The sequence below is a fragment of the Diabrotica virgifera genome, chromosome 1 (assembly GCF_917563875.1).
Source record: "Diabrotica virgifera virgifera chromosome 1, PGI_DIABVI_V3a".
NCBI classification, from domain to species: domain Eukaryota; kingdom Metazoa; phylum Arthropoda; class Insecta; order Coleoptera; family Chrysomelidae; genus Diabrotica; species Diabrotica virgifera.
This window is the reverse complement of record NC_065443.1, coordinates 206,264,590-206,290,537: the sequence shown is the minus strand read 5'-3', so window position 1 is coordinate 206,290,537 and position 25,948 is coordinate 206,264,590. Positions and strand designations below refer to the sequence as shown.

The 25,948-nt window shown below is 33.5% G+C and overlaps 2 protein-coding genes across 4 annotated transcripts in view; both read left to right on the top strand.

Moving 5' to 3' along the window:
• The window catches only part of LOC114336447 (protein Son), a 91,546-nt gene extending 75,832 nt beyond the window's left edge, over positions 1-15,714 (top strand). Inside the window, exons 7-8 of one of the 2 annotated variants that reach the window (XM_050646656.1) lie at positions 4,807-5,142; positions 15,481-15,714. In XM_050646656.1, the coding sequence (XP_050502613.1) occupies positions 4,807-5,142; positions 15,481-15,630 (486 nt within the window). In that variant the 3' untranslated portion in view covers positions 15,631-15,714. Of the gene's footprint in view, positions 1-4,806; positions 5,143-15,480 lie in introns of those variants that run through there. The other variant, XM_050646659.1, reaches the window with a different exon arrangement.
• A 9,037-nt stretch (positions 15,715-24,751) lies between these two features.
• Positions 24,752-25,948, top strand: part of LOC114336445 (bifunctional arginine demethylase and lysyl-hydroxylase JMJD6-B) — a 121,739-nt gene continuing 120,542 nt past the window's right edge. For both annotated transcript variants that reach the window (XM_050646645.1, XM_050646636.1), the window contains exon 1: positions 24,752-24,981. The gene's annotated coding sequence lies outside the window, so the exon portion shown is untranslated. The remainder of the gene's footprint in view (positions 24,982-25,948) is intronic.

Below are 25,948 nucleotides of genomic sequence, written 5' to 3'. Positions count from 1 at the left end.
CCATAAAGAGCGGACGTCTGCGCTGGATGGGCCATGCTGAACGGATGTTGGAGACCGAAACACCAAAACATATAATGAGGCAAGGCAAACACGAGTAGGGAGAAGGTCAAAGGGAAGACCCAAACTTAGATACATAGAACAAGTGGAACAAGATCTGAAAACACTTGAGATTACCCACTGGAAGAACAAAGCAAGGCACATAACATAATGGCGGAAAATCCTAGAACAAGCCAGGACCCAAAAAGGGTTGTCGAGCTACTGATGATGATGATGAATATTTTTGGAAAGCTATTTTCGAAAAATGTAATTTTTATTACAATCAATTGTGATTTAATCCCATGTAAATACTTAATGAGTCTTAAGGTAGCTGTTCGTTAATACTTGAAGAACCTATATAAGGTGCGTATAAGTAAATGAAGAAATAAAAAAAATGTGTGTTTGATAATGGATTTTCCTGAAGTAAACGCCTTCTATGTTTTATATTTTGCAGACTAGAATGGCTCAGTCATCTGGAAAGAATGCAGGAGGGCAGATAAGTCGAGAATATTGCTTGGAGATTACTTGAGGGCAAAAAAGAGAAAGGCCAAGAAGGAAATGGAGAGGTACAGTAATAGAAGACGTCAGTGAGTTGGGAATCAGAGATTGGAAGCAGACAGCTAAGAACAAAAAACGATGGAAATTATTAAGTGAAAAATGTAGGGAAGATTGGAATATGATAAAATATTGGAGAAGGGGAAATGAAACGGATTATATAGTAAACGAATAAACGAATCAGAACAAAGGCAAATAAAGAAATATATCATAAAATATCCCAAGAGCTATGATATTCAGAAATACAACAAAAAATCTGAAAGAAAAATTACACCAAGGTAGTTGATCAAATAAATTGCACGGAGAAAAATAATTCATTTGATAACGGAGATACCAAACAAGTGTCAAATCTTTTATTTTATTAATATTTTTTTGATATCGTTCTGTAAGTTAGTAGGCAGTAAGTAAAACAATATATTGTGCGTCAGATTATGCAACCGTCTTAGACAGTCGTATGTTAAAATAAATTTGGTATTATAATTAGGTACGAATTCTGTGTAGTTTCTTTTAGAAAAATAAACTAAAGTAAAATCCCATGTACCTACACATACACAAATTTTATATTTTCAAAATGGAATATACATTTTACTAAGGACTTAATCCATGGTATTGGCCTTAATGTGTTTATCATTATAATGTATAAAATGCTTATTTATATTGATGTTTTTAATACAATAAAAACATTTTTATACTGTACAGGGATGTATCAGAATAACGAAATACATAAGTAAAAGTCTTATGCATCGGATTTTTATCTAAAACGTTAAACTTAAATTTTTAAAAAAGTAGATCTCCAACAAAAGTTCTAAATTCACTATACAGTATCACCCGTTTAGATTAGAAAAACCTTTATAAAATTTTAAGGATTTTAACCATTTTTTTCTTCAAGTGTCAAGTGTCATGTAATAAAAGTTATACTTCGGGACATAATTTAAAATGTGTATTCAAATTTCCAGGGCATACCAATACTTTTTCTTGATCAAAAATAGAAAAATTTTATTAGCATTTTTTTATTAACGTGGCCACGTCTCGTAAAGTTATGGAAAGTATGCTAAATGTGCAGTCACTCGAGCGCTTTGGGGACCTATTGGGTTGTGAAGAGTAGGTTCTAAAACCAAAAAAAAGTTCAGTAAAGTTTTCCATTTTATTGGGGACTTTCCATTTTTAATTTAATGTTCCATTTTCAACAATTGTTTTTTCCGATTATAGCGCCAGTTATCCATAATTCGAAAACATGTTTCAAATAAAAGTTACTTATTTTTACGTAAGGAATCCGACTCTGTAATTAAAAAGGGGGGCTCCTATTTAAAATTTTAAAGTAATCCCTCACCTCACCTTCGTGGGGGTCGTGTTTGGTGCCATTCGATAGATTTTTCAAACATATTGAATAAGTGTCAATTTCAGTTTTTCGATCTGATGTTCATTTCGCGAAATATCGCGTGATTCGTATTTAAAATTTTAAATTTACCCCCACCCCTCACCGTGGAGAGTCGTGTTTGGTATAATTCGATAGATTTTTGAAAAATATTGAGCACGTATTTTTTCGTTTTTAGATCTATCGTTCATTTCGCGAAATATTTGCTTTGTTCTTGTGAAACTTTGTGACTCACCCATTGTCTTATGCCCCGCCCAAATCGTTAGATTTTTGAAATACACTGTTTTGCATGTACTTAACTTACCTTATCTTAATCTGGCAATTTCGAGTTTTTCTAAGGATAGATTTTTTTCGGACCCCCTTAACGAACTCCGCTGTGTTTAGAGCCAATATATGGTAGAGGTACATCTACAGGGTACCATGTTTCTCCCCATATGAGAATCTGATGCGCTCGAGTTACTGCAAAAATCCCCGCTTGGCTACCATTACATGAGTGGACACACTGCGGTACGTAATGCCGCACATGTAAAAAACGGTATTAGATGTTAAAAATATCAAACATTTGTTTTAATAACAAAAGAAAAGCGTTATTGTTAACATTCTATTGTATGACTTTAACATAATGTAACGACTCAGGCGCAAAATAAAAAAACGAGTAGTCAGTCTTACAATGTAATCTGAACAAAGAAAGCGTTTAGTACAAAAAAAAAATTCACAAACATCCCAAAAGTAGAATACCTAAATACAAAATAATTGAATTAGTGTTATGAACACATATTGCATTGAATTTTTTTCTCACTTTGATTTAAAAAAAAATTATTGAACAACTCTCACTTCAACGCTCAATATCAAACTGATAAAACACTTTTAGAAAATGCAATAGCCGCAGGTAGTATTTTAAAGATAATCACTCGCACATATCTAAATAGATAGAGGTGTGTAGGAAAGAATATTGGTAAAACTTATTAAAACCTTAAAATGCGACGCGGAGTACCGCAGTGTGGCCACCGGAGGGTTAAAAAATTCCAACGCCGTTGGATTTAGAGTAGTTTCAAATAGCTATGACAAATTTTTAATTGAAATAAGAACATCCTGTATCAACTGACTCTTAGGACCATAATTTTAGTTTAAATCCTAGTTGTCTGTACCAATATATCATCTAATTGGATACATTTGTCGTAGCACTTAACTCGAGTAGAGTCACCTAACTAATGTATTACTAAATGCGAAAAATGTTTTAGTTTTATTATAATAAATTAATTAATTTATAACAAAATAAAACTACATATTTTTTCCTTTTGTAGACTGCTTTTAGAAAAACTTACCAACGTGTACCTTTTAACGTTCAAAATACAAATATTTTCATTTGAAAGTTGTATAATTATTTAAACAAACCTTGTTTAAACAAATTAAATTGTTTATGAATTTTAGTTCAATAATTCATAATTTTGAAGGAGAGCGAGATGTCCAATAGGCACAAGGCGAAAACGGCGGGTTCGTTGGAAAAAATATTCCCATGAAATTTTTTTGCATAATCACATTTGTAATACACCCCAGAATAAGATTCAAGAAGTCGCCCACGAGAAAAGTGGTCCAAATTTTTTTAACAATTTTTTTTAATCAAATTGCAAAAATTATTTTTTTTGGTCTGGACAAATTTTCCTTAGGTTTTTAGGCCATTCTGGACAAAAAAGGTCTCTTGTAATTTTTCTCTAAAGTTGATGGTTTTCTAGTTATCAGCAATTTAAAATTTGAAAAACGCACAAAGACTTAATAACTCGGTTAAAAATTATTATTATGAAAGTCAGAGAGTGACTAAATCAAAGTTTAAAGCCCCCCTACATGATCCTGAAGAAATTTGTGTCATTAATTTATTACTAAGCTGTTATTTTTAATTATTAACAATAAGCCGTAAAAGCTTATTGACGCGGCTGTAAATGTGAGTGCGAGTAAGATGCTTCATTGGACTGCCGGAATGGCATCATAGAGGGCCGCCTAATACGTGCTGGCGCTCATTATTATTACTTAAAAATAACAGCTTAGTAATAAAATTATGACAAAAATTTCTTCAGGATCTTGTAGGGGCGGCTTTAAACTTTGATTTAGTCACTTTCCGACTTTCATAATAATAACTTTTAACCAATTTATTAAGCCTTGAAAATCGCCATTTTTCGTTTTTTTCAGTTTTAAATTTTTGATAACTCGAAAACGACCAACTTTAGAGAAAAATTACAAGAGACCTTTTTTGTCCAGAATGGTCCAAAAAACCTAACAAAAATTAGTACGGGCCAAAAATATTGATTTTTGCAATTTGATTAAAAAAAAATTGTTAAAAAAATTGGACCACTTTTCACGTGGGCGACTTCTTGAACCTTATTCTGGGATGTCTCACGAATGTGATTATGCAAAAAAATCTCATGGGAATATTTTTTCTAACGAACCCGCCGTTTTCGCCTTGTATACAAGGTTGTAGTAAAGCAACAAATATTAGCATCTTATTTATATATTTATTTATATACTACAAATATATCAAAAGAATCTCACAGTATAAAGAGAAGTTTCCTCTGAAAAGATCTATTCAATCTAGTACTTAGAACTTAAAATTCTTACTCAACTCTAGAACTGCATAAAATACATCACCTGCCAATACGGTGCCAGACTTTTACTAGCGATATACAAAATATAATTGCTCTAAAAACAATTTCGACAATTCTGATACATCTTCATATATTTGTCCCATACTAATATTTTCTTGTAACAAACTCTTTTATATCTTACATTCTTCTTAATATATTTGGACCCTGTCAGCCAGAACTAGAACTAATCTACTAAATCTTCAGGACCAACTACAAACTGCAGCTCCCGTGTCGGGAGGCATGGGTATGCACCTACTCCAGAAAATGGGCTGGAAACCTGGAGAAGGATTGGGCAAGGACCGAACCGGTACATTGGAACCTTTGTTATTGGAAGTGAAGCTGGATAAAAAGGGACTGGTCGCTAATGAAGAACAAAAACATAAGAAGAAACCCAAAGTACAGGGTAGCATTAAAAATTTCCTCGGGAAGCATCCGGTATCGTTACTGGGAGAATATGCTTCCAAGAAGAAGTTGGGGGCACCGCAATATATTTTGGAATTCGAGTGTGGTCCGGATCATAAGAAGAACTTCTTATTTAAGGTAAGTGGTATTTTGTTTCCATAGATTTCTTAAAGTATCAGTGATTACAAAAACGTTTACATACTATACCCCAGGCTGTGGGTGAAAAATAGGTCGATTTCAGGATATAATTCAGGAATTTTTGAAACCTATCAGGTGTTGTAAAGGACGATGCCAGGAATAACTTCTACCAAAATGTAACCAAAAATATGGTGCGCTTTTTTTTTCTATTGCGATTTTCATTTGTTAAATTTGCAATTTTTAATGATTTTTAATTTTGCAGCTTAGGATATTGATTTTAGAGAAAAACTTTTTAATAGAAAGTTGTAGTAAATTAAAAAACCTACAATTTGAGCTATGGTAAGTTTAATTTCGTTAATTGGTTATTGCAAAACAGCCTGCGAAAGGTCCAAAATGGCCGTTTTTTACAATTGCATTATTTATTGTACGAATAATTTTTTTTATTTTTTAACGCTTTAAAATGAAGATCTTTCAATTCCAAACATAAAAAAAATTGTAAAGCCAGATTAACGAATTTGTTGCTTAGATATTATAAATTGTTTATCCCAAGAGGTCAAATGTCGAAGGCTATAACTTTTTGAAAAAAAAATCGTAGAGAGTTGGTGAAACATCTAGTCTCCTTCTAAAGTGTTATATTTTCATATTCTGATGTAAATAAAAGCGTAAAACATTTTTAAACCTCTAATTTTCGGGTTTGAAAATAAGGGGGCAAATTTCGTTATAAACATTTAGAGCTGAAGCGACCCTGCACATCCTATGAGTTTTTAACTTACAGATTATTGTTGCTGAAGATGTAACGAAGATTTATAAAAAAATAAAAAATTTCTACGACCAACTGAAGCCGAGATAATTTTTGGGTTTGAAAATAAGGGGGCAAATTTCGTTAAAAACATTTAGAGCTGAAGCGGCCCTGTACATCCTATGAGTTTCTAACTTACAGGTTATTGTTGCTGAAGACAAATCGAAGATTTATAAGAAAATAAAAATTTTTTACAACCAACTGAAGCCGAGATAATTGATTTTTTTTCCTAAGTCGTAGTGCCTTTATTTATAACAATTAAGAAATTATTTTACAGTCATTGACTAAAGAAAGACTTATGTTATCTTAAAATAAAAATTATTATAAAATATAATTACATTTAATTATTAAAAATTATTTTTAAAATCGGTGCTTTTGCGAGCGGCCGAATTTTGCAATTCGCCCGGCTCGCTTCAAATCCGCGCGGTCGAAAAATTTTTACGTAACTTGTATTAAATTTTGACAGAAAACAATTTAATAATATTATCATTATAATATACAGTCTATTTACCACCTGTATTTGTTTTTCTTGATAAACTTTTATATGTGAAATTTCATTTCCGAAAAAATAATATTACAAAAATGATACATATTATACAGGGTGTTTCATTAATAATTGTCCATATAGTAACTGGAGAAACCTTAGCACAAAATACGAAGATTTAACCTAAAATACTTAAATAAAATGTGGTTCCTTACTGAGTTAGAGGGTGTTTTATCTAAAAATTTAAAAACTATTTTTGCTCAGCATTTTAAAACTATTCGACGTATCCTTTTCGTACTTGGCAGGAAATATAGGTAATAGGTCAAAAGCTACTAAATTATGTTAAGCAAACGTTTATGGCTATTACCAGAGGCGTAGACGGGGGGAAGTGAATGGTTGACCCTTTCCAAATTCTACGCCACTGGCGAAATTGCTATTTTAGTTCAATTTTTGGATTCTCCAATACTTTCCATGAAAATAATATACTCTTTATTCGTAACGATAAAGTCATTAGTTTTCGAGATATTTGAAGTTAAAAATGAAACGACACGGTTATTTTGATGAGTGTATTGTGTCGCTTCATTTTTAATTTCAAATATCTCGAAAACTAATCATTTTATCGTTACGAATGAAGATTATATTATTTACATAAAAACTATTGCAAAATCAAAAAATTACACTAAAATAACAATTTTGTCAGTGACATAGAATTTGGGAAGGGTCAAGCAGGCACTATCCCCTGTCGTACGCCTCTGGTAGTAGCCAGAAACGTTTATTTTTCTTAATTTAGTAGGGTGTACAGTACCTACACTTTCTGCCACGTATGAGAAGGATACGCCAAATAGTTTTAAAGTACTGGGTACAAATAATTTTTATATTTTAATCATATGAATCATATCATAAATTAATCAAAATAACTGTGCCATTTCATATTTAACTTCAAATATCTCGAAAACTAATAACTTTATCGTTACCAATGAAGAGTATATTATTTACGTAGAAAGTATTGTAGAATCTAAAAATGGCACTAAAATAGTAATTCCTCCAGTGGCGTAGAATTTGAGAAGGGTCAACCATTCACTATCCCCTGTCGTACGCCTCTGGTAGTAGGTAGAAACATTTGTTTCTCACATTTTAGTAGAGTCTCTAGAAGTCACACTTTTTTCTAAGTATGGAAAGGATACGTTGAATAGTTTTAAAATGCTGAGCAAAAATACTTTTTAAATTTTTAGATAAAACACCCTGTAACTCAGTAAGGAACCACATTTTATTTAAGTGTTTTAGGTTAAATCCTCGTATTTTATGATAAGGTTTCTCCAGTTACTATATGGACAAATATTAATGAAACACCCTGTATATGAAATATATAAGTATATTTTTAATTTTTTCATTGATATATAAATATAATAATAATAATGTTACTTCTTACTATAATATACAATATAAAACTTTTTCTTCTTGTAGTGACTATTCTTTTTGGATTTCACATATAAAAGTTTATCAAGAAAAACAGATACAGTGGTAAATAGACTGTATATTATAATGGTAATATTATTAAATTGTTTTCTGTCAAAATTTAATACAAGCTACGTAAAAATTTTCCGAGCGCGCGGATTTGAAGCGAGCCGGGCGATTTGCAAAATTCGGCCGCTTGCAAAAGCACCGATTTAAAAAATAATTTTTAATAATTAAATGTAATTATATTTTATTTAATTTTTATTTTAAGACAACATAAGTCTTTCTTTAGCCAATGACTGTAAAATAATTTCTTAATTGTTATAAATAAAGGCACTACGATTTAAGAAAAAAAAAACAATTATCTCGGCTTCGGTTAGTTGTAGAAAATTTTTATTTTTTTATAAATCTTCGTTTCGTCTTCAGCAACAATAATCTGTTTAATAAAAACTCATAGGATGTACAGGGCCGCTTCAGCTCTAAATGTTTTTAACGAAATTTGCCCCCTTATTTTCAAACCCAAACATTAGAGGTTTAAAAATATTTTACGCATTGGATGCAAGGAGATTGGATGTTTCACTAACTCTACGATTTTTTTTCAAAAAGTTATAGCCTTCGACATTTGACCTCTTGGGATAAACAATTTATAATATCTAAGCCACAAATTCGTTAATCTGGCTTTACAATTTTTTTTATGTTTGGAATTGAAAGATATTCATTTTAAAGCTTTAAAAAATAAAAAAAAAATATTCGTACAATAAATAATGCAATTGTAAAAAACGGCCATTTTGGACTTTTCGCAGGCTGTTTTGCAATAACCAATTAACGAAATTAAAATTACCATAGCTCAAATTGTAGGTTTTTTAATTTACTACAACTTTCTATTAAAAAGTTTTTTTCTAAAATCAATATCCTAAGCTCCAAAATTAAAAATCATTAAAAATTGCAAATTTAACAAATGAAAATCGCAACAGAAAAATAAGTGCACCATATTTTTGGTTACATTTTGGTAGAAGTTATTCCTGGCATCGTTCTTTACAACACCTGATAGGTTTCAAAAATTCCTGAATTATATCACGTTTTTTCACCCACAGCCTGGGGTACTAGTTTACATACGCCACAATGCGTGTAAAACTACAATGATACCACCAAAGAAATTCATATCAAGCCAGGTGTGAGACAGGGCGACACTCTCTCACCTAAATTATTTATAACGGTCCTCGATTATGCCTTTAAAATGCTAAAGTGGGAAAATGGAGGAATAAAAATAGATGAGGAAATGCTCAATCATCTGGGTTTTGCCGACGATATAGTACTTATTGCCGAAGATCTGGGCGAAGCACAACAAATGTTACAAGAATTAGAAAACGTATCTTCAACAATAGGTCTAAAAAGGAACCTCAGTAAGACCAAATTTATGACAAATTTAGTTCCCAACCAACACCTAACCATCCAAAATCAAGTGGTAGAATAGACAGAAAAGTACATATATCTGGGCCATGAAATCAGAATAAGCAAGCATAATCAGACCTGTGAATTTCAACGACTAATAAACTTGCTTGGGCGGCGTATGGTTCACTAAGAGACATCTTTAAGAGCAACATCCCGATAGCTATTAAACGGAAGACATTTGACTAATGCGTTCTTCCTATTATGACATAAGGAGCAGAAACTTTCACGTTCACAAAAAAACAGCACTAAAAATGCGAGTGGCACAAAGGCGCATGGAAAGATCGATTCTGGGCGTGACAAAAAAAGACAAAATAAGGAGCCAAAACCTAAGGCAAAGAACAAGTATCACTGATGTCGTCGAACGTATAGCCAAGCTGAAATGGAATTGGGCAGGTCACGTAGCGAGACTAAAAGACTCAAGATTAGTACATTCTTTCACGGTTTTTGCTGTAAATTTTAAAGAACCGAGATTGACATGAAAGTTGGCATACGCATAGCTAACATGTCAAAGAAAAAAAGTGATATGGTGCTGATGTGTGCTTTTGCCCTAGGGGTGACTTTCACCCCATCTCGGGGTTGAAAAAATATATGTCCAAGGTAAGTCACGAAATTGATAAACTGACTAATTTTAAGCAACTTTTGTTCTATAGAGTTTTTTCACCGAATCAATACTTTTCTAATCATTTATTGCATATAGCAAGTGAATATGTTCATTTTTCAACAAAATAACCACGTTTTTACACGGTTTTTCGCAAATAACTCAAAACGTAGGCATTTTGTCGAAAAAAATATGCTTACCAAAACTATAGCCTATAAAAAAGTGAAAAAAACGGTGTACATATTAGGTCTCTATACCCAGAAAAAGCAGAGTTATAGCTAATGAGTTCATATTCGAAAAATTCCAAATAGAATAAATTCATTGTGAAATATCCAAATAATGAAGCATGCTTGGGGAATACACATTAACACTTTTTTAAAGTGTTTAAAAAAGCTTTATTTCTGTTTTTATAAAAAAAAAATTCTAGCATCAAATGTAACCAAGTTACGCTCAAAATAAAGTTGGTCCCTTTTGTTTTGCCAAAAAAAAATCAGGAAGATCACCCCCCCAATTAGAAACTTAAATGAAATTAATCGTTACCGTTTCACAAGTTACTTTACTTATGTTGTGTTTATATGATCTGTAAGTTTCATCGATTCAAAGTGCTTATTTTTGAAAATATTTAATTTTAAAATAAAATGTTTAAAAACTTTGATTTGGAAAAAAATGATTTTTTTTTTTTTCAAAATAACTTAAAAATTGTTAGAGATGCCCAAAATCTTAAACAATAAAAAAAGTCGGCTTTACTTTTCTGAATATTTTGTATTTTCTTGTTTTTCTGTAAGACAAAAAGATTCTGTTTTTCTAAATTTGCATACACTCGTGATACGTGACTCGTTCAAGCCCTTTTAACTACAGCTCTTTCAAAAATAAGGACTTTGAACCGATGAAACTTACAGATCATTTGATCAATACATACGCGAGTAAAAAACTTGTGAACTGGTAACAATTAAGTTCATTTGAAATGCTAATCAGGGGGTGATTTTCCCGATTTCTTACCAAAAAAAAGGCACCAACTTTATTTTGAGCGTAACTTGTTTACTTTTGATGCTAAAAAAATTTTCAAAAAACAAAAATAAGCATTTTTTAAACACTTTAAAAAAGTTAAAATGAGTTTTGCCCAAAACATTGTTTCATTTTTTGGTTATGGGACGTTAAAATATTCGATTTGGAATTTGACGAATATGAACCTATTTTTCATTAGCTATAACTCTGCTTCTATGTACTAAGGTATAGTGACCTAATATATGCACCATGTTTTTCACTTTTTTACGTGCTATATTTTTGATAAGAATTTGTTTTCGACCAAATACTTACTTTTTGAGTTATTTGCGAAAAACCGTTTGAAAACGTGGTTATTTTGTAAAAAAAATTAACATATTTACTCGCAAATAACTCAAGTATTAACTTGGTGAAAAAACTTTAAGAACAAAAGTTGCTTAGAATTAGTCATTTTATCCATTTCCGGACTTATTTTGGACATATATTTTTCACCCCCAAAAAGGGGGTGAAACTCACCCCTAGGGTAAAAGCACACATCGGCACAATATCACTTTTTTCTTTGACTTGTTAGCTATGTGTATGCCAAATTTCATGTCAATCCAACCGGTTCTTTAAAATTTAGAGGTTTTGCAATATTTTACCTTTAAAGAACGTACTAGATGGACGAGAAAACTAATTGACTGGCGTCCAAGTGAAGACAAATGCAGCAGAGAACGACCACCAACACCACGCTGGATGGACGGCATTAAACAAATATCCAAGAAATGGCAACAAAACGCACATAACCGTAGAGAGTGGCGAAAAATGGGAGAGACTCATGTCCCGCAGTGGACAGAAGAGGTTGCAAACAAATTGCATTATCGGTAAACAAATCTACAAGTAATTACTACTATATTTAAGGCACATATCACCTCAAAATACTTTGGCAACTTTTAAAGCTATTTTTATTTAGAAGGTGTACCTGCCCTTCTTTGTATAGATTGTAATCAAGAAACACCTTCTTCCTGCATCTTTCGTAAAAATCCTGTTTCAATTCATGGTCTAAAGTCTAAGCCATTAATATTTTGCGTCATCCCAATTCCTAGATACATGTTGTTAATGTTGACACGTTTTGTAATATCTTGAGGATCCATTATTGTTTCAATATTAGTTCGTATCACATGTAGGTCCATGTAAGTAAACAGTAGATATTTATATATTGTTATCATTTCGCTGTGCAAATTTGTAATAACTACTTTATGGTTTGGAAAAAATGTATTTAACAAATTTTGGCAAAACAAAAAAAAAGTTCTCAGTCCAATTATTAATCCATTAATTTTTATCTTAATTTTATTTTGCTTACGTTGCGTTAAGATGTTGAGGTTTACCGACCGAGAAATATTTTGTTTTTATTTCAACGTTTTAGACCGGCCAGTATCGTCGCCCCCGCTAGCGAAATTATTCCGATTCGATTTTTTTGCACAAACTTACTCAAAAAGAGGTCCTTATAACATATCCACAGGGTGCCGGGCTGTGCCGTGGTTGAAAAATTGTTTAAACAATTCTTTTTAAACAAATTCACAAAAATAGTTTTTTCGTTTCGAACAATATTTTTTCAGATAATTTGGGTCATTCTGAGCAAAAAAGGTCTATTGTCATTTTTCTCTAAAATTTATTGTTGTCGAGTTATATGCGATTAAAAATTTGAAAAATGCGAAAATAGCCATTTTCAAGTCTTAATAACTAGATTAAAAATTATTATTATGATATTCAAAAAGTGACCAAATCAAGTGTTAAACCCCTTCTTCAAGGTCCTGAAGAGATTTTTGTTATTATTTTATTACAAAGCTGCTATTTTTAATTAATAACAATTAGCGATATAGTCCAACTGTACCGTCGCCCCCGTTAGCGAAACTATTTCGATTAGATTTTTTCGCACAAACTTACTCAAAAAGAGGTCCTTATAACACATCCACAGGGTGCCGGGCGGTATCGTGTTCGAAAAATTGTTTAAACAATTTTTTTAAACAAATTCACAAAAATAATTTTTTCATTGCGAACGATTTTTTTTTAGATAATTTGGATTATTCTGAGCAAAAAAGGTCTCTTGTAATTTTTCTCTAAAATTGATTGTTGTCGAGTTATATGGCCATTTTGGCATTTTTCAAATTTTAAATCGCGTGTAACTCCACAACAATCAATTTTAGAGAAAAATCATAAGAGACCTTTTTTGCTCAGAATGTCCCAAATTATCTTAAAAAAAATTTGTTCGATGTAAAATAATTATTTTTGTGAATTTGTTTAAAAAAAATTGTTTAAACAATTTTTCGACCACGGCACCGCCCGGCACCCTGTGGATATGTTATAAGAACCTCTTTTTGAATAAGGCTATAACGTGGTAAAAAAATCACTTAAATCGAACAACACGTTTAGGAATTTCGAAACTTCAAAAATGACCAAATTTTTAGTGGATCGATTTTTTTGCACCTGAGTGTAGATACTTTATACATGCATGACGTTATTTTAGACAGTGTTAAATTCGGTCTGACAAATTCTGGTTTCAATCGGTAGACTAGCATTAAATATAATTTTGATCTCTCTATTAAATTAGAACATAATTCTAGTATACTTCCACGCGGAGGGCGTCCGCGTGGTCTTCTTCCAGTTGGGACCTCCTTCCATACCGGCCTTACTGTTCTTTGGTCAGAATTTCTTCTGAGGTGCCCTGCCCCTTGGAGTCTTCTGGACTTTATTTTTTTTATGATGTTGGCGTCTGGGTAAAGTTCTTCGAGCTCTTTGTTAGTTCTTATCCTATATTGTCCTGATGCTTCATCCAGCACAGGCCCAAAGTTTTAAATGAAATCAAATCCTTAGGATTTTTCTTTCCCAAACACGTAGTCTCTTCGTTTGCCTATGTTTCGCTACCATACATCACCACGGGTCGTATGATTGTTTTATTCACTTGTAATTTAGTACGTCTTGTTAGTTGTTTCGTTTTTATAAGGTTTTTGGAGGGTAAAAAGACATCTGTTGCCGGCCTGTATCCTATTCTTTATTTCTTGTGATCCGTCATTATCTTCAGTTATTGTTGTTCCAAGATACTTAGATTCTCTAACGCGCTCAAAGTTAAAGTCATCGATGGTGATGTTCTGACCGATTCTGTCTCTGCTTTGATTATTGCGGCTCATATACAGACAGGCGCGGATCCAAGGGGGGGTCAATGGGGTCAATTGCCCCCTCCTTGAGACTTCGCCTGGTGTCGCCTTTTTTTTAAGAAAGAGATAATTATGATTGAAAATAAATAGTGGGTTTTGTGTCCTGTTGATATCTGAATAACGGAATGAAACTTAAAACATAATTCCTTCTCCAAAGTACGTGTTCTCGGTCTTACTGTATGGTGTCGAGTCTTGGACTGTGAATAAAATCGATCTACTTACCTAAATCTCCTTGAGGCTTTCGAAATGTGGTTCTATAGAAGAATTTTAAAAGCATCTTGTGGGAAAAAGATTCGAAACTCCACAATACTAGAACGTCTCAGCAAGACTACTGAGATTATAGAAGGCATCAAGAAGAGAAAAGTGGAGTATTTTGGACATGTAATGAGATGTTTCAAATATAGGTTGCTACAAAATATTATGCAAGTGAAAATAGAAAGCAAACGCAGTACAGGACGAAGAAGCACTTCGTGGTTGATTCAGGGTGGCAGTGAATAAAACTAAGATAGCTATGATAGTAACCAACGTTCTGAAAGGACATGGTACATGAAGAAAAATAAAGTAACAGCCCATTCCGAAAAAGAATCCTGCGTACGCGAGTGACGAGAAAATTTTTATTTCATTGCCCCCTCCTTGCAAGGTTGCTGAATCCGCCGTTGTATACAGGGTGTTTGGTAAAGAATGGGCCATAGCTTAACCTTAGATTCCTGAGGTTAAAATGAGTCGATTTAAGCTAACTTATTATCTAAGATCCGAATATAGGTCGATCAGTACCCATCTGCTTGCCGGATGAAACATTTTTTTATGGAATTTCATACATAGACAAATAGTTCTAGCATAGGTTGCCTATCAAAATCGTGTCATAGCTATCCTTAAGAGGGGGGCGTAGGGGTTGAAATCAATATTTCAATCACATTTTTTTTTAAAGTATGATAGAATTATTTTATTATTAAATTAAATAGGAATATTCAATACAATTCATAGATTATTCAAAAAAAAATTTATGAAAAATATTGAAAAATAAGCCAACGGTGGCAAATTTTTAAAGACACATTTTAGTATACCATCGCTACCTGATGCCTTATTATTTTTAAGTTTATTAATTGCCTGTGTTACTTCTTCGTATGTCGGGTGTTGGTCTTCTATTTCAGCTTTATGTACCTGTATGTTTGATGTATTTCTGCTAGATTGATAATAATAATTATCATAATTCTAGTATCTCCCCCTAATTCTGTAGTTCGATAAACTTTTTCCGTATCTGTATATAATGCTCATTATCTTTTATTTATGAAAAAATAAAGTTATAATAGTTATTAAAGCTGTGTCCTACTAGTAAACTTCTTTTTTTTTTTAGGTGCTCTTAAACGGTGTTGAATATAAACCAAATGTAGCGGCAAACAATAAAAAAGAAGCCAAAGCAGCCGCAGCTAGTATGTGCTTACAACAGATAGGACTATTACCAGCAAAACCTCAATCATCAGCACAAGCCCAAACCACCACCTAAGAGTGTATTTTTATCATAAGGAATTAAGTATTTTCATAGTTGTTATAAAATAAAATTGAACCAATTAAAAAAATCGGATATTCAGTTGTTTTTTTTTTTCATTTAACTTGGAGGTAATCGTTTTTCCTGCAACTGCATTGATTGAACTTATTAGGTGACTCTATTTGTAACGTCAAAGTCGTAGTAAGACTAGGGCGTTAAGCGGTCCAAGATTGCGGCTGTAATTTTGAATATTATGTCGAGATATTTGGCACACATATTCGTAATATAAATAAAGAATGGCGGTTCAGAGCCCAATTTGAGAAATATATTGTATGTGGAAATTACTCTATGACTAAATAAAATATTGCAAAAAGGAGCCTGTACCGCCATTTAAGAAGAATAAAAAATACTCTTGCTTCAAATAAACTTTTTTATTCCATGCCTATATTTCGTGTCACATTGGATCTACTGAAAATCGATTTTCTATAACAAGAAATCGAACGTGACTGACTCGGCAACATTTAGCGCGCCTATGAGTATAAAAATTATTGTTTTTGATAGTATAATGTCACTGTCAGTGTCGAATTACCGACGAAGTGTTGAACGACTGTTGAAAGTTCGCAGAAGTTTCGAAAACCAAAAATATTGATGACGCGCTACTGTTTACTCCTAAGTAACACCACACTGCTGGGAGAAACAAGGGGCGAGATTCTTCGAATATCCCTAAGGATCATCATCAACCCGTACGCGTCCACTGCTGGACATAGGTCTCCCTCAGCTCTTTCCATCTTTCTCTGTTTTGTGCGGCTTGCATCCAGGTGCCGACAATACGTTTCACATCGTCAGCCCATCTGGTTGGTGGTCGTCCTCTGCTCCGTAGTGCTTCTTCTCGTGGCCCCCACTCGACAATACGTTTTGTCCATCGGTTGTCTGACAATCTGGCGACGTGTCCTGCCCAATTCCACTTGAGCGACGCGATTCTTTCGACGGCGTCCGCTGTACATAGCTCAGTTTACCAAACGCTGCCCAGGCTAATCCTATGCGACGTGGGAGGTCGCACGTCTGGTTATCTCTTCCCAATCGAATTTCATGTCCCAAGTACTTATAAGATGCAGTCTGCTCAATATTCATTCCATCAAGAACAATATTACGATTTAGCACCAGATTAGTCATTATTTGCGTCTTGTTGATGTTAATCTTTAGTCCGACCTCTAAGGAAGCGTGATATAACTTGTTCAACATTATTATTGCATCATCCATACGATCGGCTATAAGGACGATGTCATCTGCGAATATCAAATGACTGAGCTTCTCTCCATTTATGTTGATACCATATTCGTTCAGATCTGCCTTCTTAAAACTGTGTTCTAAAAGGGTTGTGAACAGCTTTGGTGAGATGGTGTCGCCTTGCCGTACTCCTCGCTGTATACAGAATTTGTTTGTTGATCAGATAGTCTTACGCTAGCCGTTGCGTTGTGGTAGATATATTTTATCATGTTAGTATAGCGATAATCTGTTCGGCATTCTGTCAATGCTTTTAACATTTTCTGCTGGTTTATGGTATCGAACGCTTTCTCGTAGTCCACGAATATCAGTGCCAATAGTTTGTTGTATTCCGCAGACTTCTCGATCAAGTTTTTTATTACCAGTAAGTGGTCGTTAGTGCTGTATCCGGATCTGAAGCCAGCTTGTTCACTAGGCTGATAGAAGTCTAACTTAGCCTCCAGTCTCTTTTTGATAATTTTTGTGAAAAGTTTATATATGTGTGATAGCAGACTGATAGGACGGTAGTTTTTTAGATCTGTTATGTCACCCTTCTTGTGCAATAAAACAATGACTGCATTGTTCCATTGCGAAGGCGTTTTTCCTTGGTAAATGTAGTCGGTGAAAAGTTTGGCCAAAACCTGGATAATTTTATTTCCACCTTGTTTGATTGCCTCGATCACTACTCCGTCATCGCCAGGGGATTTATTATTTTTCATTTCTGAAAGTGTCTTTTTAACTTCGTATGGTGTTACTTCTGGCATTAATTCTGATCCCTGGTTTGTGATTTTGGACAGGAGCTGATTTTGCCTTGCGTTGGTGCTCTCATACATTTCGCGATAAAACGATTCGACTACCTTAAGGATTTCGGCTCTATCCGTAGCAATGCTGTTGTCTTTATTTCTTATTCTGTACATATTTTTGTTGCCAATTTTATTCGTATTTCGCCGCAAAACTTTTAAACTTTTGTTTTCTTGAGTTATTTGAGTTATTTCTCTTGTATTGTTTTCTCTTATGTCTTTTCGGATTGACCGGTGGATATCTTTATTTAATTTCTTCAGTGTTGTGTAGTTGGAGTCGTTGTTGTCAACAGTTGTTGTCTTTTACTTATTAACTCTTTGGTATTTTGGCTTAATTTTTCTTTATGGGCCACGACCGTCGGGCAGCACTCCCTTTCGGTTTCTTTAAGTGCCTCCGTTATGAGATTATTTGCTAGTTCTATGTCTTCTATTTCGTTTTCTAAGTCTTGTATACGTCTGGTTAGTATATCTTAATAGAGGTCGTTGTTTTCTGGGGGAATCCATTTCTTCTTTCGTGTTTTGAAGGTCATCTTTGTTCTTTCCAAGTTGACATTTAATTGTATCCTTGCTCGGATTAATCTGTGGTCGCTTCCTATCGAAAATTTGTTAAGTACTTCAATATCTTTAATTATTTCTTTTCTGTTCGTTATGATAAAATCTATCTCATTTTTGACACTGCCATCTGGGCTTATCCATGTCCATTTACGCTGAGGCTTTTTATCGAAAAAAGAGTTCATCACGGATAAATTTTCCTGGTGTAAGAAGTTAAGCAGTCTTTGCCCTCGTTCATTTCTTTCGCCGTAGCCATACTTGCCCATTGCTACTTCTGCATCATCTTGTTTAAAGCCCATTTTCGCGTTAAAGTCGCCCATAACTATTGTGTAGTATGCTGGTGTAGTATGTAATGCTGTTTGTAGGTCGTCATAAAATATTTCAGTTTCTTCATCCGAGTGGCTAGTCGTTGGAGCATATGTCTGGATTATCTTAAGGTTATATCTTGCATTTAGTTTGAAGATGAGGTACACAATCCTGGGACTTATGCTGTTAATTTTAGTTATATTTTGGGCGTGCTTTCTATGTATAATGAATCCTACGCCACCATTTGAAGTGTCTTCTTCTCCTCTAAAATGAAATAAGTGCCCCGATTTAAGGGTAATTTGAGCTTCTCCTCTTCGTCTGATTTCACTGAGGCCGATGATGTCCCATTTTATTGTTTTCAGTTCTTCCTCCAGTTCCATCATCTTCTGGTCCGATATAAGAGTTCTAACATTATATGAGGTGATATGCTTTGTCGTTCTTTGTGGTAGCCTGATCCCTAAGGATGTTCAAGAGAAAAACGCCCACCGTTCCATCCATCAGAATCGTGCTCTGCCCGACTGCTCAGCCTTGGGTTCGTTCCCTGTTCATTATCTCCTCACATTGATCCCAGAAAGGTACAGGAAACAGAAAATTTGTATAAAACTACTCAGCTTTAATTCGTTTCTGAAGGAGTCACGCAGTTCTCCAGAAAGGGTTTTGATCCTTGTAGAAACTAGCCGCTGCCGGTAGTTGATGGAAAAGGCTTGAGGGCTTTCTCGTAGTAATCATTTTGTTCACAGGTTGGTTGCTAATTATTTCTGCGAGCCAGTGTGGATGGCTTCTGGTTGATTCAACCAAGATATTGTAGGTGGCTGATATTTGCTCTCCAAGGTAATGTGGTTGGCTGTAGTTTACTCCCCAAAGAGGCTAGAAAATTCATACAAAGATCAGTTTTTTTTTAAACGTGATCAGAAATAAAGCTGAGTATCCGAAGAAAAACGATCTCAACAAAATCTCTTATGGCAGCGTGGCATTATTAAAAATAAATTTACAAGAAAAGAGAAAAACTGAATATGTAAAATACTCTGAAATTCGAAAATAATCATTTTTAGTAAAAGATAATTATGACTCATCGTTAAAATTAATGGACAATTATTGGTAATACAAACAATCATATTATAAAAAATAATCAGTGTTTACTCAGTGTTACCTCAATTATAACACTATTTATTTTCCGTGGAATGTTTTGGTGACACTTAGAATTGCGGATTATCATTGGCTTCTTGCTCTTGCATCTATTTGTGGAACAGTTTTTGTTGCAGCTACATTTGAAAAAACCTGACAAAAGTTGATAATAACCGAAATACAGGGTGTCAAAGTTAAACTTTTATTTCATTTATTCTTGAATATTTCCTGATAGACATGGGATAACAACACGAAATTTAATAAGTGGGGTTTTTTGGCCTAAAAAATCTAAATTCGCCACCAAAAATGATGTATTACCTAAAGAGCACCACATACGTCTTTCAGCGCTCATTTAAGGGGCTATCCTAGTGTAAAAGTGCGAAATTCATATACTTTTTTGGGAATTTCTTAAATAAAAAGTACTATACCAATTGTTTTGAAAATTTGCATGAGCATTTTCTATAAAAAAAGTAGATCAATTTTCATAAAAAAAATATTGAAAATTAAACGATTTATGCGCCATCTACTGGCACCGTGAAAATAAAAACATAGCTCCACTGCTGCAGTAACTGAGACTAATACAGATCCTGAAACATAAAATTTCAAAGTTATTATTGAAATATAAGTTATTTTCTATACCATCAACTAGGGGTTTTTTATCGGATAAAAAATTTCAATTTGGCGGTTTTTGAAACTGAAAATGTTTTAGCTAATTAAAAAAAAATTTCAACACTTCGTCATTTTTCCAAATTTTAATATTGTTCAAAAATCCTAGTTGATGGTATATAAGAAATAACTTATTTCAATAATTATTACTTTGAACTTTTATGTTTCAGGATCTTTATTAGTCTCAATCACTGCAGCAGTGGAGCTATGTTTTTATTTTCACGGTGCCAGTAGATGACGCATAAATCGTTAAATTTTCAATATTTTTTTTATGAAAATTGTTTTACGTATACTTCTTTTTATTTTAGAAATTCCCAAAAAAAGTATACGAATTTCGTACTTTTACACTAGGATAGCCCCTTAATACGTTCAATTTTTTTTATCCCCCACTCTGCATTTTTGAATCAAAATTTTTATTCTCTGAATATTTTTCATCATTCATCTCGCTAAACTCAACTGTTTTCGAGATAAACGCATTTTAAATCTGCGATACAACGTAATTTTTTGCATATCATTGTAGTAAGACCCGAAAAATAAACTTGAAACCATAATAATTGTGCCAGTTTTCATATTTGTCATTGCATTGCAAATTGCATTTGAAGAAATTTGTGATACATTTTAGGAAATTTTTAAGTTATTTTTCGGTTGTAACTACAATGATATGCAAAAAATGATGTTGCCTCACAGATTTAATATGCGTTTATCTTGAAAACGGTTGAGTTTAGCGAGATGAATGTAGTATACCGTTTTTAACTAAAAATATTAAGAGAATAAAAGTTTTGAACAAAAAGTATGTAGAGTGGGTAATAAAAAAAATTGAACCTATTAAATGAGCGCTGAAAGGCGAATATCGAAAGGAAATGTCGAATTTAGATTTCTCGTCCCAAAACACTCCCGCTTACCAAATTTCGTGTTATTATCCCATGCCTGTTGGGAAATATTCAAGAATAAATAAAATAAAAGTTTAACTTTGACACCCTGTATTTCGGTTATTATCAACTTTCGTACTAAGGTTAGTACGAGATCCGAATATAGGTCGATCTGTACCCATCTGCTTACAGGATGAAACATTTTTTTTATGAAATTTCATACATGGACAAATATTTCTAGCATGTGTTACCTATCAAAATCGTGTCAAAGCTATCCTTAAGGGGGGGGGGGGCGTAGGGGTTGAAATCAATATTTCAATCACATTTTTTTTTTAAATTATGGTATAATTATTTTATTTTTAAATTAAATAGGAATATTCAGTACAATTTATAGATTATTCAACGTAACACTGTCGAGTGTTTTTAGTTTTATCGAATTTTGACTTGTTGATATCGCTCAGAAGTCAAAAAACGATTTATTTTGCAAAAAAGGGTGAAATTCAACAAAATTTATTATTGTTAAACAAAAAATAAGCATAAAACAAAAACCATCCCAACAGCGTTACCTCAAGAAATATCTAAAGGAAATATATACAAAATTCCAGGTGGATTGATCCAGCAATTTTTGAGTTACAATGTCTGCAGCCTTTGAAAAAGCAGTTTTCGAGAAAATCGCGTTTAAAGTATTGTCAGCTTTTATTTTCAATTTCTTTTTGTCTATCAAATCGTAGTGATGCACACCGGAATATGTTCTTGAATCGCGGAGTAATTTACAAAAGAAAAGGAGAACAGCTGTTGACCGTTTCTCACTACGCTCAAGCGCTCTGGCGCGAACTTGCTGCAAAGCGAATCGACAGTAGGGAGGGAGCAGGAGAGATAGAGTTGAATATCCCTACTTTCTACTCGCTTTGCTCAAAACTGCCTTTTTCAAAGGCTGTAGACATTGTAACTCAAAAACTACTTGACCGCCCACCTGTACAGTTCACCAAATATAGCTGAAAATGTGAAACTCTCATTGCCTGCGCTAACAATGAAGTGAGAACGCACATACAAACGGTCTGGACCGTCAGTGCGAGTGCGAGGTCCGTCGTTTGACGAATGCGCATTATGATCGTCACTCGTTTTCACACTTTAAGCTATATTTGGTGAACTGTAATTTTGTATAATATATTTTGTTTAGACATTCCTTGAGGTAACGCTGTCAAGATATTTTTTGTTTTATGTTTATTTTCTATTTAACAATAATAAATTATGTTGATTTTCACCCTTTTCTGCACAAAAATTCGTTGTTTTGACTTCTGAGCGATATCAAAAAGTCAAAAGTTGATGAAACTAAAAAACTCGACAGCGTTACCTAGAGAAACTCATAAGCTAATAAAATCTTTTTGAATTCTTTGTTTACCGTGATCCAATGATGTTCTGATGTCCACCGCAAAATTCATTGTTTTTTGAGGTGTCTTTAAAAATTTGCCACCGTTGGCTTATTTTTCATTATTTTTCCTTAAATTTTTTCTTGAATAATCTATGAATTGTATTGAATACTCCTATTTAATTTAAAAATAAAATAATTCTACCATACCTTAAAAAAAGTGATTGAAATACATATTGATTTCAACCCTTACGCCCCCTCTTAAGGATAGCTATGACACGATTTTGATAGGCAACCCATACTAGAAATATTTGTCTATGTATGAAATTCCATAAAAAAAAATGTTTCATCCGGCAAGCAGATGGATACAGATCGACCTACTCGTATATTCGGATCTTAGACTATAAGTTAGCTTAAATCGACCTATTTTAACCTCAGGGATCTAATAAGCTATGGCCCATTCTTTACCAATCACCCTGTATATGAGCTGCAATAATCAAAGCAGAGACGGAATCGGTCAGAACATCACCATCGATGACTTTAACTTTGAGTGCGTTAGAGAATCTAAGTATCTTTGAACAACAATAACTGTAGATAATGACGGATCACAATAAATAAACAATATAGGATACAGGCCGGCAACAGATGTCTTTTTACCCTCCAAAACCTTATAAGATCGAAACAACTAACAACACGTACGAAGATACAAGTGAATAAAACAATCTTACGACCCGTTGTGATGTATGGTAGCGAAACGTGGACGATAACAAAGTCAAACGAAAATACTACGTGTTTGGGAAAGAAAAATCCTAAGGATTTGATTTCATTTAAAACTTTGGGTCTGTGCTGGATGAAGCATGAGGACAATATAGGATAGGAACTAACAAAGAGCTCGAAGAACTTTACCCAGACGCCAACATCATAAAAAAAAATAAAGTCCAGAAGACTCCAATGGGCAGGGCACCTCAGAAGACATTCTGACCAAAGAACAGTAAGGCCGGTATGGGAGGAGGTCCCATAGAGAAAAAAAACCCTACATTTTTTTATGAAATCTTTTTTTCGTATCTCTTATAATTTTCGAGTTACATGGAGAAAAATTAAGATTTTTTAGAAAGTTTTAAAAATGTGCTCTATAATTTGACCTTATTTTTTTCAAAAACCATTTATTTTAAACCAGTCTAACTTTTTAGACATAGAAATAGCACTATAAAGGTATTATAAACGGAAAACGATGCATTTAAATTCTGGTGGATGAGGGTACTTTTCATGTTTTCTTAAAATACATTTGTCATCAATTTTTTTGCCCTATATCTCGCTTACTTTGAATGTAATCGACATTTAATATTGCTCATTTTACAGGCCATTTCAAGCAATATAAAAGGTAGGTATTATTATACACCTAAAATCGACCGTTTCTCTGTTATTTCAAGTTGCATACACCAGAGTTAAGCTTGCACCAAAAAACAAACTCTTTTCACCTACTATATCTCTTTTTGTATTATAACTAGAAGATGTATGAAGAAACGAGTCTCTTTGTTTTTTTATAAGCTACAAAAATGCTGTATAGCCTTTTAGTTAGATGCATAGTTTTTAAGGTATTCGCAAAAATCCGTCCGAAAAGGTGTCATTTTTCAATGAGAATAGCCAATTTTAAACCACGAATAACTCAAAACGTATTGAGTTTTCGAAAAAAAAAATATAGAACATTTTTTTTTATTTTGACCAAAAAAAATTCCACCCCTTTGAAGGGGTGGGAATGTGGAAACCGCCCCCAAGATAAAAGCGCCATAATATATAGGGGTAGACTTTGTTTCTTCAGCTATTCCCTACTTACTGTGAAAATATCAAGTAACCCGATGTAGTAGGATAGAATTCGGAGCCAAGTACCTCCATTGACTGCCCTACAATAAAAAAAGTAAAATGTATTAATAGGTAAATACAGCAGACATTTTCCGAAAATGTGGTTCAAATTTAGTTATTTTAATGAAAACAACGAGCTGTAAGACACGCAAAGGAAAAAAATATACCGTTCTTTAAATTCGACAGTATACAACAAAACCTGAATTTTTAGCAGTGTAGGATCAGATGGCCGGGAACTCCATTTAATTTTTTCTGCGCTCCATTACCCACAAGCAGCTGGTGCTCTAACTTTGTGCGATAAGCTGCTCAAACCGCTCCGAACCCCTTGAGTATCGCAGTTGGGGTATATCTTGCACCGAAGCCTCTCGAAAAAGAGTTTCTAGTTTAGAATTATTATAATAGAGAATTTAATGAGACTAGAGAAAAGTGTTCACAGTGATTGATTTGATTGATATATGCAGCAGGTTGAAGTAATTATTTGCAAATTTTAAATTACGGTTGTGACCTACTTGGTAGATTCTTTACATTTACCTACATACAGTTCGTTTTATTAACAAAAGTAAGTCGTTTCTATTAAGCTATTTGCTTCCACTTTTCCTATCTGAACTAACAAATGTATACTGCGAGGCATAAGTTAGGGATATAGAAAAATATGCTCATTTTCATTATTTGACTTTTTCGTGAAGGAGATTAACGGATTTCGCTATTTTTTTTTTATTTTTTTTTTAGATTTTTCTTTAATATTTACAAAGTTGTGCAAAGGTTTACTCAAACTTCTTTTTATACTTATACCGGGTGGAAGAAAAGAAATGTTCTTATATTAAGTTTGCAAAAACTGCCCTAGAGTGGATAGGTCTGGATCCCGCGTGTGAAAAAAAAGTTGATTAATAGCAAGCTGAAAATTTGTTAATAGCTTAAGTGTGTCTAGTCGGATAAACTTTGATATATGGGAACACTGGAACAGGGGCAGTTTTAATTGTGGAACAGGTTAAAAATTTTGAACGGTCAGACCACGAAAACGGCACGTTTATTTTGTCCGACAGAATAGACTTAAACTCTCCGAACAGAGATTAAACTCTCATGCAAAAATCAGACTGCTATTTATCACCAAATGGGCGTTTTAATGAGTGGAACATGTAGAATGTGTCAAATGACAGGAATTATGACAGGTGATAAATAGCAGTCTGATTTTTGCATGAGAGTTTAATCTCTGTTCGGAGAGTTTAAGTCTGTTCTGTCGGACAAAATAAATGTGCCGTTTTCGTGGTCTGACCGTTCCAAATTTTTAACCTGTTCCACAATTAAAACTGCCCCTGTTCCAGCGTTCCCATATATCAAAGTTTATCCGACTAGACACCCTTAAGCTATTATCAAATTTTCAGCTTGCTATTAATCAAATTTTTTTTCATACGCGGGATCCAGATCTAGGAATCCCCAAGTAAAAAGAAAAAGAGGTCGCCCAGCACAAACTTGGAGAAGATCATGGACGAGATAAGAAGTCAAGGAAAGTCTTGGAATGAGGTGAA